Source organism: Toxotes jaculatrix, chromosome 8 (genome assembly GCF_017976425.1).
Source record: "Toxotes jaculatrix isolate fToxJac2 chromosome 8, fToxJac2.pri, whole genome shotgun sequence".
Classification (NCBI taxonomy): Eukaryota; Metazoa; Chordata; class Actinopteri; family Toxotidae; genus Toxotes; species Toxotes jaculatrix.
Genome location: NC_054401.1, coordinates 10,893,001 through 10,906,871, shown reverse-complemented (window position 1 = coordinate 10,906,871; position 13,871 = coordinate 10,893,001). Strand labels below are relative to the sequence as shown.

The 13,871-nt window shown below is 42.1% G+C and overlaps 2 protein-coding genes across 7 annotated transcripts; both read left to right on the top strand.

Moving 5' to 3' along the window:
* Positions 1-331: 331 nt before the first annotated feature.
* On the top strand, positions 332-11,500 carry arnt (aryl hydrocarbon receptor nuclear translocator). 6 transcript variants are annotated; one of them, XM_041043515.1, is made up of 20 exons: positions 332-660; positions 1,310-1,403; positions 1,564-1,608; positions 1,722-1,772; positions 2,622-2,835; positions 3,470-3,683; positions 3,783-3,885; positions 3,987-4,052; positions 4,165-4,250; positions 4,347-4,423; positions 5,031-5,165; positions 5,267-5,341; positions 5,659-5,810; positions 6,086-6,208; positions 6,724-6,811; positions 7,662-7,858; positions 8,546-8,765; positions 8,983-9,157; positions 9,239-9,375; positions 9,473-11,500. In XM_041043515.1, the coding sequence occupies exons 1-20, from the start codon at positions 624-626 to the stop codon at positions 9,554-9,556; spliced, it is 2,373 nt and encodes a 790-aa protein (XP_040899449.1). In that variant the 5' UTR covers positions 332-623; the 3' UTR covers positions 9,557-11,500. The 6 variants fall into 6 exon arrangements, with proteins under 6 accessions (XP_040899449.1, XP_040899448.1, XP_040899447.1 ...); XM_041043514.1 differs by having other exon boundaries at positions 8,980-9,157; XM_041043513.1 differs by having other exon boundaries at positions 6,083-6,208.
* A 1,269-nt stretch (positions 11,501-12,769) lies between these two features.
* Positions 12,770-12,955, top strand: LOC121185566 (cortexin domain-containing 1-like). The gene has a single exon (XM_041043793.1). It carries the CDS (start codon positions 12,770-12,772, stop codon positions 12,953-12,955), a length of 186 nt encoding a protein of 61 aa, XP_040899727.1.
* The last annotated feature ends 916 nt before the right edge of the window (positions 12,956-13,871 follow it).

The window sequence follows — 13,871 nt, the reverse complement described above, 5'->3', positions numbered from 1 at the left end:
TTATAAGGAGTGTCTCATATAATCATATATTCAGTTAGACCTTGGAATTCAAAGGTAATCCAGCTTTAAGTAACATTATAAATGCAACGCTTTACGTGAAAATAGAGCATTATTATATTGAAATAGTGCTTATTTTACTTTATTAAACTTCTCAGTTGTTCTTCCTACAGTGCTGAGACATGATATCCAACCCCAAACTGAGGGCTGTTAGTTCAGCTCTCCAGACCTGCAGGTCCCTCCACACTGCCGGCGGGGCGGAGCGCAACATGGATTTCCCAACAATTCACGTCATTAGTATCTGGCTGCTTGAAGTCCAATAGAGAGCAGAGAAAAGAAAACAGTAGACAGCTTGTGCTCTGCTAGTTTTAAACGCCATCTTAAACAGAAAGGGGCTTTAAACCGGGAGAAAACAGGAAAACGGGCACTAGAGAAGATACGCCGTTGCGTCCGCCTGTGTTTTTAACCCTCGGGTTCCTCTGGAGCAGCACCACTCGTGGCTTTTGGCGTTTTTAACACATTCAAAGTAGTGAGGAAATCAGCGAGGCTCTGGTTAGCCTCTAGCTAGCTAGCGAGGGGGAGGGGCGGGGGTTTTGGTTTTTTTCCGCAGCTGAAGTTGTTTGTTTATGTTATTCCACACGGACATGTCCTCTTCAAACCCAGGTAAAGTGCAATAAAAGTCACGGCGACATTTAGCCACATATTACTGTGCGACTGTTAATGGATTACGGGCGTTTTCTCATGCACAGTTAAAACGGACACTCTCCTAAAGATAGCGTGACAGCAGCGGCTAAGTTAGCTTAGTAGCAAAGCTAATGCCACGGCGAGGCTAGCTGGTTATTGCATAAGTAGCAGTTTGCTAACATGCGAGCCAGCTAACAGCGGCAAGACAACTGTCCATATAGCTGTCTTGTGTTATTTATACACGACAAGGCGAGAAACCAAAACTAAATAAGCTAATTACCAAACTGCGGTTAGCTAGCTTGGTTTATGCTTCTGTTTTTTGATAGTGTTGCTTAGAAGATTGGTATCGGTTGGTATTGGTATGTGTGCTAACTGTAGCTTTACCGTTAGCTCAGGGTTGTGGTTGTCATAGCTCCGTTCAATCTAAACCGACGACTTAAGAATAGTTGATGTGTTGTCAACTCAATGCTTTATGTATAGGTTATGAAGTAAAACCAATACCAGGTTTGTGCGGTAATGCTAATTTGGCCTATGACCGTGGGCTCCAGTGGGTGGTTTAGTTTCCTTTACAGTGCTTGAGTCACAATAGGAAATCACCTGCCTCTCTCTGCCTCTGTGTTATTAATAGAGTTACCAGACCCAAATCTGGGTATGGGGGCAAGTGGGACCCAAGCAGGTGGCGGGTCTGTGGTGCCAAAAGGGACCAACAAGAGACGAGCTGCGTAAGTGTGTGTTTTAATGGTAGAGTTTGTGCCGAAATGCCAGTATTGTGTTTTGTGCATTTGCTGACTGGTGCACTTCTGCTTCCGAAAGTTGTGGTGAAAATTCTTGTGAGAATATGTGTGTGAAGCTTCTCATGCGTCTCTCTTCTCCATACTGCAGGCCAGACTTCGATGATGATGATGGTGAAGGAAGCAAGTTGTTCAGGTATGTTTGTCTCAGTTTGTTCTGTTATAAAGCAAGATGAGGTGCATTATCAAGTGTTTGTATTGCGGTGGCTGCTGAGATAAGAAACAGTGTTTCTTCTGTTTTTTTCTCAGGTGTGACGACGAAACACCCGGCTCCAACAATGACAAGGAGCGCTTTGCCAGGTAGGAGGATGAATTAGGAGAAATACATGTATGTGTGGGAGGGTGTAGGGGAGTAATAATATTGATTCAACAATTATCCCAATGCTGCTCTCCCTCTCCTCCAAGTTTTTTTTTTTTTTTACTTTTTGGTTTTTGTTTTTTGGGGGGTTTTTTTGGGCCAGTGTTTTAGTGGGTTGGTTTCATTTCCAGGTTTTTGGAAGAAGATCAGAGTTTTGGAGATAAGGAAAAACTAGCCAGGTATGGCCTGTACCACTGTAGAAGGTTCCCTCTCCTGCTTGTATCCATATCAATACTGAATGCACTGATCCAATACTGTCCTGTCCTGCTGGGACCCCAGCACGTTGTCATTTTGACAGCACAAAATTACCGGTTTCGCTGTCTGTTTTGGTGCCTGTCAGAATGTTATGCTTCTTTGCCTAAGGCCACTGGTTGTCTCTTTCAACCCACCACTGTGATATGTGTCACTAACTGCAACGCTGTGTGTGAGTGAGGGACTTCTTTCACTTTGATAATCCCTTCCTCTTGAAAAACTGTCCTCTCTGTCTCTTTTTTCTCCCCCCTCTCAGGACTTCTGAAGGGTCTTTCTCTTTCTGCACTTGCCCTCTTTTGTCCCACCGACTGGCCTTGAAAGACCAGGCTCTCTTGCTTTCTCACTATCATTTTGATGGATCATTGGCTCCATTACTTCTCTCACCTTCTCTCATTCTCATCTTTTCTTCCCGATCGGCATACTTACATTGCAACATTAACTCTAAACTCTACTCCATGTTGTCCACCTGCCCGTTTCCCCCATCTCGATCCTTCCTATCCTCTCCACCTTTGCCTCCCTCCCTTGTTTCCTCACTCCAGGGAGAACCACAGTGAGATTGAGAGGCGGAGGCGGAACAAGATGACCGCCTACATCACAGAATTATCAGACATGGTGCCCACCTGTAGCGCTCTAGCACGGAAACCAGACAAACTGACCATTCTACGAATGGCTGTGTCCCATATGAAGTCTCTGAGAGGAAGTGGCAACACCAACGCAGATGGATCATATAAACCTTCCTTTCTCACTGACCAGGTACGAGCAATGCAGACAGAGAAATATAGAAATTGAGGGTCAGAAGACGGTACTGTTTTGTGTAGAAGTCCGTAAAGTCCTTTGATAACAGGTTTCACTGTCACAGTGTTGTACGCACTACTCTGAGCTCAGTGGGAATAGAGTGAAGGAGAAGTGAAAGTAGCATCTTTTTGAGACTGCACATATTCTCTCATGACAACTGGACACTATTTTTCACTGGCTGTCTTTAATGTAGCTGGTTTACTATAAGTTTGTCATGTCAAAACCATATTTCGTCAGGCTTTTACTCCAGGCCCTTGGTCAGCTTGTAAATTGCTCAAAAGAAAACTTTTTGATTAAGCACAGACTCTGAATAACTGTGAACCACCGTATGTTACTCCCTCCTGGTAAAGCTCCTTTCTAGCAGGTGAGCACAGACGACTGGTATCATTATTGTGGAGACAGGCCATCTATGCCCTCCCCAGGGCAACAGTGTCTTAGTAGTGACAGAGACCAAGATGCAAAGGGAAATGGGGGTTCTGAATTTGGAGAAATAGAGCTATGATTTACACACTTACACAAATACCATACTCTGTGATATCTCTGATCTCTTGTCCTCACTGCTTAACCTGCGTTTGATGCTCTCTGTCTGAAGGAGCTGAAGCACCTCATCCTGGAGGCAGCTGACGGTTTCCTGTTTGTGGTGTCATGTGAGACTGGTCGCATTGTTTATGTCTCAGACTCCCTGACACCCGTCCTCAACCAGTCACAGTCTGAGTGGCTCGGCTCTTCCCTTTATGACCAGCTCCACCCAGATGACACAGAAAAGCTCAGGGAGCAGCTTTCCACTGCAGAGAATAACAACACAGGTATAAAGCATATACAAACACATACAGACAGCAGTAGACACATGTGCATCTCAGTACACCCATGATTGACACAATTCACTCTCTTGTTTGCCTTTAAAGGGAGGATGTTGGACTTGAAGACAGGAACAGTGAAGAAGGAAAGCCAGCAGTCATCAGCCAGAATGAGCATGGGAGCCCGCCGGTCATTCATCTGCAGAATGAGGTGTGACTCATACCAGAGTTAATTATGCAGTTGATTGTTTATATTGACACGTGTGGCAGGATGCATAAATTGTTCATGTGATGGCCTGTCTGTGTTTAAAGGTGCGGCTCGTGTCCAGTGGAACCGTTGTCGATGAACAGACTGAACTTCCTTAGGAACAGAAACAGGTGACCAAACCCAAACAGTTCTTTTTTTTATTGTTTTCAGGAGTATGACATATTAGCATACCTGGAGCAGCTCAGTAGCCAGTGGATTTTAAAATTTCTTTGTTCACCTCAGGAATGGTTTGGGTGCAGCCAAGGAAGGGGAGCCCCAGTATGTAGTGGTCCACTGTACAGGATACATCAAGTCGTGGCCTCCTGCAGGTAAAACTTGCAATTTTGTGAGGACTGGCATATATAGTCATTGGGTTATAATTTTATGGCTCATGTTAACATGGTTTTTGCATGTCTGTGTTTTAGGAGTATCATTAACAGATGATGAAGCAGACAATACTCAGGGGAGTCGCTACTGTCTAGTTGCCATTGGGAGATTACAGGTATAATGGAGGTCACTTATATAGAGATGTGCACATTTATATTTTGTGCTCATGCAAGTTACAGTGACAGAATCATTTGGGACTAATCACAGATTCTTCAGGTTCACAGGTTCTTTGAGTGTTATGTAGTTGATACAAAGGAGAAAGAGGTTCTGATCTTAAACCTTACCTGCAATTTGTATATATCTCCAGCAAACTGCAGTAATCTTTGTCCCTCACATCAGAAATCCAAGAATAAAGTGGCCTTAACTTGTGGGAGAAGAAGCATGAATTTAGTTGAAAATGCAGTATTTTGTGGTGACAATCTACAGGCTTATCTGAAGTGGATTACAACTGATGTTTGCACTGTTACATTGTCTTTTGAAATATTTTTTTTTTGCAAAATGTTGATAACATTTATAATTTGTGAATAAGAACTTTGAGAAAGAAACACATTATTGTGATGTTTTTACCATAAATGTGATTCATGCATTGTATGCATTCATGTGATTGTAAAAAATGATAGTGAGAAACCCTGTGTTATGAACCATTATGATGCTGACTTGCACGTAACTTCTGCAGGACATTACTTTTATGCTAAAAATTGGAGTTTCATCTTCTTCTTCAGGTGACTTGTTGTCCAGGTGACTCAGACATCGATAGCATCAGTGTTCCAGTGGAGTTCATCTCGCGTCATAACTGCCAGGGCATGTTCACCTTTGTGGACCACCGCTGCATGGCCACTGTTGGCTACCAGCCGCAGGTAAGGCAAGGCAAGGTTTGCAGCTGTTGGAAATGTCACGACCAGACAGTGTTAATGTCTTCTGGGCTAATGGTGGGTGTATCATCTGCTGTGCGTTGCAGGATTTACTGGGTAAGAATATTCTCGAGCTCGCCCACCCCGAAGACCAGGGCTTACTGAGAGACAGCTTCCAACAGGTAGGACTCACTTTTATTTCTCTTAAGCTCTTGTGTTTATGCTGTCAGTATGTTTACATGCACTTAATAGAGTACTAATGCGATTTAGCATGGCACATTTATGATTCATACACATTCATGCTGTAAGGAAAATTGTGCTCTCTTGCAACAGAGCCTGTCTTGCTGTCACTTGTCACTTGTTTAAACATGTTGTCCAGTTACACATGTAATCTGATATCTGCCAGTAACCTGGTCTCTTGTGTGTACACCTGCGGCTCAGCGATTATGTAAACACAACAGTGTGAGTGTTTGGCATGTTGGGCATCTTGTGTCCTCAGGTGGTGAAGCTGAAGGGCCAGGTTTTGTCGGTGATGTTTCGGTTCCGCTCCAAATCGAGAGAATGGATCTGGATGAGAACCAGCTCCTTCACCTTCCAGAACCCGTTTTCAGAGGAGATTGAGTATATCATCTGTACCAATGTCAATGTCAAGTGAGTCACACTTTGTAGGTTTTTTTTTTTTTTTTTTTTAACCAATACCGGTCGTTATGTAATATGATTACACAATCAAATGCAGCACATAATGAAACTATTGACGTGGTGAAATGTGACTGTTGGGAAAGATCCCTCTGTCTGAATGCTTGCCTATCACCCTCAGTCCCCAGTTCGTCTTACACCATTACCACAAACCCTTTAAATAAACCACACACTGATCACTCTCTCCCTACACCTCTCCTCTGTGCCCGTCTCTGATTGTGGGGCAGTAGAAACTCGACTCAGGAACCCCTCACTCCCATCTCCTCCCCAGGGGGTTTGCTGCCCCCTTCTCTGGGTCAGAGCAGCCCAAGCGGCCCTCCTGTAGTGCTCAGCCCGGGGCAGGTAGCCACCAGGTGAGACCAGGCCTGACCTGACTATCATCCCACTGCATGGGAGAACGAGGGCTGCTTCTTCATGGGAGACTCCTGCTGTTTCTAGCAATCTATAGTTCTTCTGTTTTGGTTGTCATTTCCTTCCCTGAGTGATTCTTCTCTCCACTGTATTTGTCTCTGTTCCCCTGTAGTGTTGGAAAAATAGAGCTGTTGTCTAATAAGAAGCATGTCTTATAGTTGTTTTCTTATAGTGAGTAGTAAAGAGGTCAACTTTTAACAGGTGGTGTAGCATGTTAGCCATAGTATTTATATACCAGGCCTTTCTCCGCTGAAGCTTGTCAGCCTCTTCCTCTTCTGTCCTCCTTACTTTTTTATGTTGCCATGGTGACCGGTGGCGGGTTGAGTGCTATTTTGTCGGCAGGTGTTTGGGATTTCTCACTCAACAGTGGAAGGCATGGAAATGGAAATGAGGCTGTTTTAAACTGACTTCAAATCAACACTCTCTCTCTCTCTCTCTCTTTCGCTACCCTTTCCAGGCAGTTACAGCATCAGCAGCAGGCCGAGCTGGAGGGAGGTGGAGCCAGAGACGGACTGTATGAGGCTGGACCAATCACCCTCTCACAGGTTAGGCCATGCACATGTGTGGGCACATGCATGTGCATGTCCAGTCTGATTGAAGCATAGATTGTGCCCTGTTTCCCTTGGGTCTTTTGTCCCTTGCTGCAGTGAGTGATCAAGTCTCTATTTTATGGAAACAGTGGCAGGATGTTGATTATTTGCTCGGCAGGAAAACACAACTGGATGTTGAGAGAGTTCCATTATCATAACTTCCTTACAACTGCTTTCTGTTCATAATGGAGTTAACTGAAACTTACTTACCTAAGAGATTTTAAGCCTGGGAGTATTCCTAACAAAATTAAATTGTGCTTTTGGAAGCTCATTACTTAAAGTTCACCTTTCATCACAGTCTTAAACATAAACGCTTCATTTCCCTTCACAGTTCATTTAGGTGCACAGCTATGCAGTCAGCTAGCCTTTGAAAGTTTTATTATGTGAAACTGTGAAAATATTAAGGGATAATACCATAAACAAGAGTTAGACCAAACACACTGAATAAATTAATTTGCATAATAACAAGAAAATGGTATTCATAAAACTGTGGTTACATTGTCCTTCACATGAGGAACAAACAAATTATCACCAGTGACAGAACAACATTGTACTTCCCTATAGGAAGTACAACACCGTAATTAATCTAGTAAACACCCGTGATGCAGCCATATTTGAGAGCACTTTGACAGCCTCTGTAAACACACCATATTCAAGTGTGCTGGAGTGTTTAGGAATTTCATCAACTTTAACTTTACAGTTGAGATGATGAATAGTCACATTTGAGTCAGGTCAATTCTTTAAACACCTTTATTTTTGGATTGTGATCGCTGACTGATTACTGTTCATTTTTGGTGGTCCTCAGATGCCGGTCCAGCCGGTGCAGCCAGTCACCACTGCAGGGCCAGACCACAGCAAGACCCTTGAGAAGCCAGAGCTCTACTCCTCCCTTTTCCAAGGCCCAGATCAGACCAAGGGCATGCCCTCCACCTCCACTCCCTCCACACAGATTTACCCTCCAGCCAACAACTTCACTGCTGGTCGGCCCAACGATGCATACAGGTAGGAGGTCATATGCGTACACGTGAGTATGTATGTGTTTTCATGGACACCAAGCCTTAAACCTCAAGGCAAAAGTCCATGAATTTCATCATGTTGCCTTACTATGGCTCATGGCAACACATCATACGCTTTAATTGGAACTCTTTCTGACAAATAATGTTAGTTACGAGGTACAGTAACTCCATTGTCTTAGCTCTTGCACAAACAAAACGACACAGTGCAGAAGCAAGTGTTCATAGGTGCCTGAAGTTTATCCTATTATCTTGAGATCTGACTTAATTAGGTTATGTTGTTACCTTGGGATAACAGGTTGAGATCCGGAGATAATGAGATTATTATCTACTCTAAACCATATGAACAGCCACGATGACTCCTGGCTGTAACTAATAAACTCACATGTTTATGTAACCAACCAGCTGTTTTCGTATGGTATTGGCTAATGTACAGCAGCATCCAGTGGGAAAACTCCCAGTTGTGAACCTGCCACAGAGTGTATTCCTGACAGCATGTGCAGTATCTTTCAAGTGGCGGTCACACTGAGATTAAATACAGATTGCTTCCATGTACAGTCTTTTTCTATAAGAATTGGTTACAATGTTTATTTCAACAGGTGGATAATTGGACCAGTTTTAATTTTCAACCTAGTAACAGAGCTTTCTCTCTCTCTGTCTTTACTCCTCTCTGCAGGCAAGTCAGTATGACTCAGCAGATGCCACAGCCAGCCCACTCAGCAGGACAGATGCTGGCTCAGATGTCTCGTCAAAATGGTGCCCCACAGTCAGTTACTCCCTCCAGCACTGGCAGCCCCCTCCATGGAGGACCAGCAGGAGGATGGCCTGGAAATGGAGCTGGAGCTGGAGCTGGAGTTGGAGTTGGAGTTGGAGTTAGACCACAATTTAATAACCAGGTAAGCTAATACAGCAGAATCGATGGTCTGATTTTTCTCATCTTCTTAGTGTTTTAGGTCAGTCTTCGTTCACGAAGGAAACAAATAGGAGATATTTAATACAATGACACTTTGACATTTCTCTTCCAGCCACTGATAACATATTCACTAATTTAACATGGACCCTGCTTAACTTATAGCCAATAAATGGACTCCCTCTTTCAATTCTAACTAGCAGGTGGCTCCCCAGGCAGCAAAGACCATGACCCCACCATTTGCTCCCATGGGAGGATTTGGAGGTGGCTCTTCCAACTCTTTTGGCCAGATGCCTACAGGTGCTGCTCCCACCCCCACCAGCGGTGCAAACTACCCACAAATGAACACTCGTGCCAGCCTCAACACCAATGGTTATGGTAAGTCGTGTGCATGTATGTGTGAATCCATGTCTCTGTTTATACTGGTACATCCTCTTACCCCTCTGTTCTGTGTCCCAGATGGCTCTCAGTCTGGGGCACAGTTCCCGTCTCGAGCAGCAGAGGCAGTGTGGCCCCAGTGGCAAGGCCAGCAGCACTCGCAGAGTAACGCAGAGCAGCATCCTCATGCTCAGGGCAACCAGGAAGACATGTATCCTGTGAGTGACACAAACTTAATCTCACTTAAGCAATCATTTTACTCGCCCCTTCTCTGTCACTTAAAATAAATCTCTTTGTCTCTTTTATCAAATTCAGGATGTGTTGTCTATGCTGGACCAGCCTGCCAACTTCAACAGCGATGACTTTGAGATTCCCATCTACCCTTCGTTTACCGAGTGACCTGGTCAATACTTTTCCCCTGGTCTACCCCTTTGTCTTCTTGACTTTTTGTTATATTTAGCTCTTCTGCTCCTGTTTTCTTCCTGCTCCTGAGAGTAGCACTCTTCCCTTGCTTTGCATGGCTTAAACTGCACTGCCACAAGCCAGTTAAAGATGGAGGGATGTATCTGACTGCAGATATATAGGAGGGGAAAATCAAGGACTTGCTACTGACTAAAACATAATTATTTTAACAATATTCCAGCCATTGTAAGAGAAATCTCTAGCTAGCACTGCCCAAAGCTCAACAACCTATGTTGTAGATATGTGATATATATACACACACACACACACACACACACACACATATATATATATATATATATAAAAGCGCACAATCACACAGCCACACTTGAATAGACTGAACGAAAACACGCTCTGGTTAACACACAAACACACACACACACAAAGGCCTTTTATTCTAATATATTCCTGGTTTTTCTCAGGCATTGATGAAAAGTGTATTTTGCTGTTCTACGCTTTAGCATGTAGACTAATCACTCCAGTCGTTGATTTAAACTCTCAGGAAATTGCAGTGATATACAGCTTTGGTGATTTAAAATAAACATGAAATCTCAACTGTTGCACGCAAACCACCACTGTCTGTGCTAACCTCACTCACAGTTCTAAATCCATTGCATGTCTCTGCATGTCAGCACTGCTTTCATGGAGCGCTTCTACAAAGTGTAGATTTATACTGAGTACAGTTTTCTATGTGCATTGGTGGCATCACCTATAAATTTTAGTGATTTCATTTTTCCTCTAAGGAGCATTTAAGGTTTTTTTTTCTTCATGAAATGTTGTACTTAAACAACACAGACACATGGTGTTACAGTGGCTACATACTGTTTTTCTTGGTGCCCATTGGAAATGTATACAGTCTATTTTTGTTTGCCTACATATACATATATACAGTATGCATGTGTGTATGTTTGTTAAATGGATGCGTACAATATCATTATCAATTTTAACACAGTGGTAGAGTTTCTGACTTGCTTGATTTACTTCTTTCTGTCATCCTGCATTATCCTGTACCAAGTATGGGCCTTTTGTACTCTTTTGTAAAATAATTTTTAAAAAGAAATCACACAGCAATAATTAACAAGCAGGAATTGTGTACTTTTAAAGCCATTCTTTATTGTTGTTATAAATATTTTCCTTGATTAATGTTATTTTTGAATTGGGGAGATGTGATAGTAATGTTTGATTTAATTGAAGTGCTTCCCTCGTATTTTATTGTTATTTTGAAACTTAATTATCACTTAACTTCTCTGTTGCCCTTTTCTGATCGGTATATTATTAATGGTTTGATCAGGGTATTTAGGATTAAAATGGAATAAACAGAGCTAAAAACAAGATGATCCGCAAGTGAGAATGTCCAAAAAGATATTTTTATCTAGTGTTTTGTCCCCTTGTCCTCTTGTTTGTGGCAAACATTTGGACTAAGACTGAATCTTTGCCAACAAGATCCAATCACCTGTGATTTACAATCAGTTTTTGGTGAGTATGTAATTTAGAAGAATGTTGTGGGATGAAAGATAATGTTTCTAAAAATATTTAAGTTTTTAATGTGTGGTATTGGTTAAAATTTGACCCTTTTTATTAGTTTTAAATTGTTTGTGTGTAACACTTGCACACTCACTATGACAAATTATGTAACTGTATGTAAACCCATGTTGGTAATTGTCTGGTTTTCATCTTCAAAAGGATGTTGGTGACTGTGTTGTCTTTGTTGTTGAAAACCTTTTTGGTTGCTCTGTATCCAGGTTTTATTTTTGTTTTGTTTTTTTCAATGATGTGAACTTTTATCACTCATAGAAACACAAATATATAAATATACTGTATATGTATATGAAATGTTAAATGAGAGAATGTTTGGTTTTTGTATTAAATTGTTATATTGTCAAAAAAGAAGGAGTTCGATTGTAATTTGAACTGCACACATTTCCTTTCAGGTCTGTTGGTTTGTAGCAGAGTTAGTATCAGTTAATTTGATCATGTATTCACTTCCTCAGAACAGTTGTATGTTCTTAAGGGTTGAAGAAACAAAAGCCAGCTTTGCTTTGTTTGGCCTGTATCTGTGAATTGCTGAAGACGCAAAGATCTGTGGGTGTCCACTGGGATCGATTTCCGCCTTCATCCTTCCCTCCTCTCTTTCACAGCCTGGGGGTGAAAACGGTTGGAATTAATACTAGTACTGGTCTGAGATAGGTTTACTTATGTCAGCTATGCCCAGTTTGAGTTGCATTTGGGTGACGTCTTATGCTGTAAATCTTTTGCTGGTATCATTTCAACACATATATACTCCTCTCTGAGCTTTTTGTCCAGATCCTCTGTTATTTGCATAGAGTCACTTTACTCTTAACCTGTGTGTGTGTCTGTAGTGGCATCAGAATACAAGCAATCTGCATTTTTTTGGTCAGGATCAGTTTCCAACCCCTCTCAAGTGAATTGCCACTAAGGCGTCATATCCTCTTTCTCTACTTCAACCTTTTCTTTTTCCTTCAGTGCATCTTGGCCACTCTCTACTCTTTATTTTTCCATGACCTTTAGGCCTTAAAGTCATCAAACCTTGTGCATGTGTGCAGGGGAATGCATAGAATCAACTGATGGATTCAGTGTAGACAGAGCGTCTTTATCTGCATCCTACTTTTGCATTATAAAAGCTTTAAAAACTTGTGTAGGGCTACACCTCTCTGCCATGTAGTAGTGTGTCTAAACCTTGTAGTGACCAGGGATCCAGTGACTCTTGTAAAGGTGTCATCCCCTGTAAAGGTCTCGTCTCCTGAAGAGACCAGAGAGTGGCCTGGGTACTTTAATCTCAGGAACGGCCTGATCGTTACCAAACTCCTTATGAACTATTCATGCAGGACACAGGTGCCAAATGGTGTTCTGTGTGTCCACCAGTCCATCTTATCTTTTGGAAGAGGACAGTAGGTGTCAATGCTGGTAGAAGAAATAGAGACCAAGACACAGGTTGAAGCTGAAGCGGCATGTTGGATTATCTGTGAACATCAGCAGATGAAGGTGAAATCCATACGGACAAAGATTTATCATTTAAATATGTTTCTGTAAAGATTACAAGCATTTCAGGAACTATTTTGGTGGAAGTGAACAGATGAGATAACGACTGCAAAGTAGACATCTTTCCTTGGAGTTTGTGAATTTGTCAACATGGACCCACCAGTCCTCCCGGTGGCAAGGCTGGATGTGGATGTGGATCTTGGTTTTGCCCTCTTCTTCTTCCTCCTCCTCTGCTTCTTCTTGTTGGTGACCATTGTCCGCTGTGCTCAGATGGTGCTTGACCCTTACAGTGCTATCTCTGTCACTACATACCAGGAGGAGCAAACAGAGGACTGATGGAGACCAGAGACCTACACGTTATTAGAGGCAGGCATCTCATTCTACAAAGGAGCAATGCCATCTACTCATGCTGCAGAGATGACAAAAATGAATTGCCACAAGCCGCTAAATATTTGAGGCTTTTCTTATGACTGAATCAGCCTGATGGATGGTGGAGTTGTTGCCGACATTGTTTTAAGTTTTACATTGTTTCTACCTAACTGGCATTTTGTAGAAAAAAAGCTGTCTCCCAGCCGAGAAACTAACATTATGTAAGTATATGATATACAGTATTCTATACAATCATGTACAACTGCTAGTTCAGTTTTGTCTGTGGTTTTGACTAACATGAGATCTGGTTTAGAATTGATTTTAAAGAGGGAGAATGTCAATTGTCACTGAAATACTTCAGAAATATGAGTGAAATATAAATGTGTTCATTTAAAATGATGTGTGGATGCCCTGTGTTGTGGTTTGTTAAAGGCATGGCTTGGATTGACTTTATTCACACACGTTCCACAGTGCAAAGTGGTCAAACATCAGCTTCCAATCATCACGACAAAAGATATCAGAGAAGGACATTACGATTACTTGGAAAACGTTTCAGATTTACATGTATTTTTAAAAATTTTAAATCTAAAGTTTTAAATCTAAAGCTAAAGTTTTGACTTGAACCAAAGAAACTGAAAACCTTAGGTGATTCCTTGAGATTAAATGTGATCTGTTCATCGGTGCAAATTTTACACTGTAAGAAAAGCTGCTTGATGCAGACAGACGCAAATACCCTCCCCTCCCCTCCACTCTAATAGAGTGCAGATGTTTCCAAGTTCTCAATGTTTAAACTATAATACAAAACACATGTTCTGTTCTTTTCCCCAGATTTTGTCACACAGTGTTTTGAAGCATTTGAGAAAACCTTCATTCAAGTTGCTTG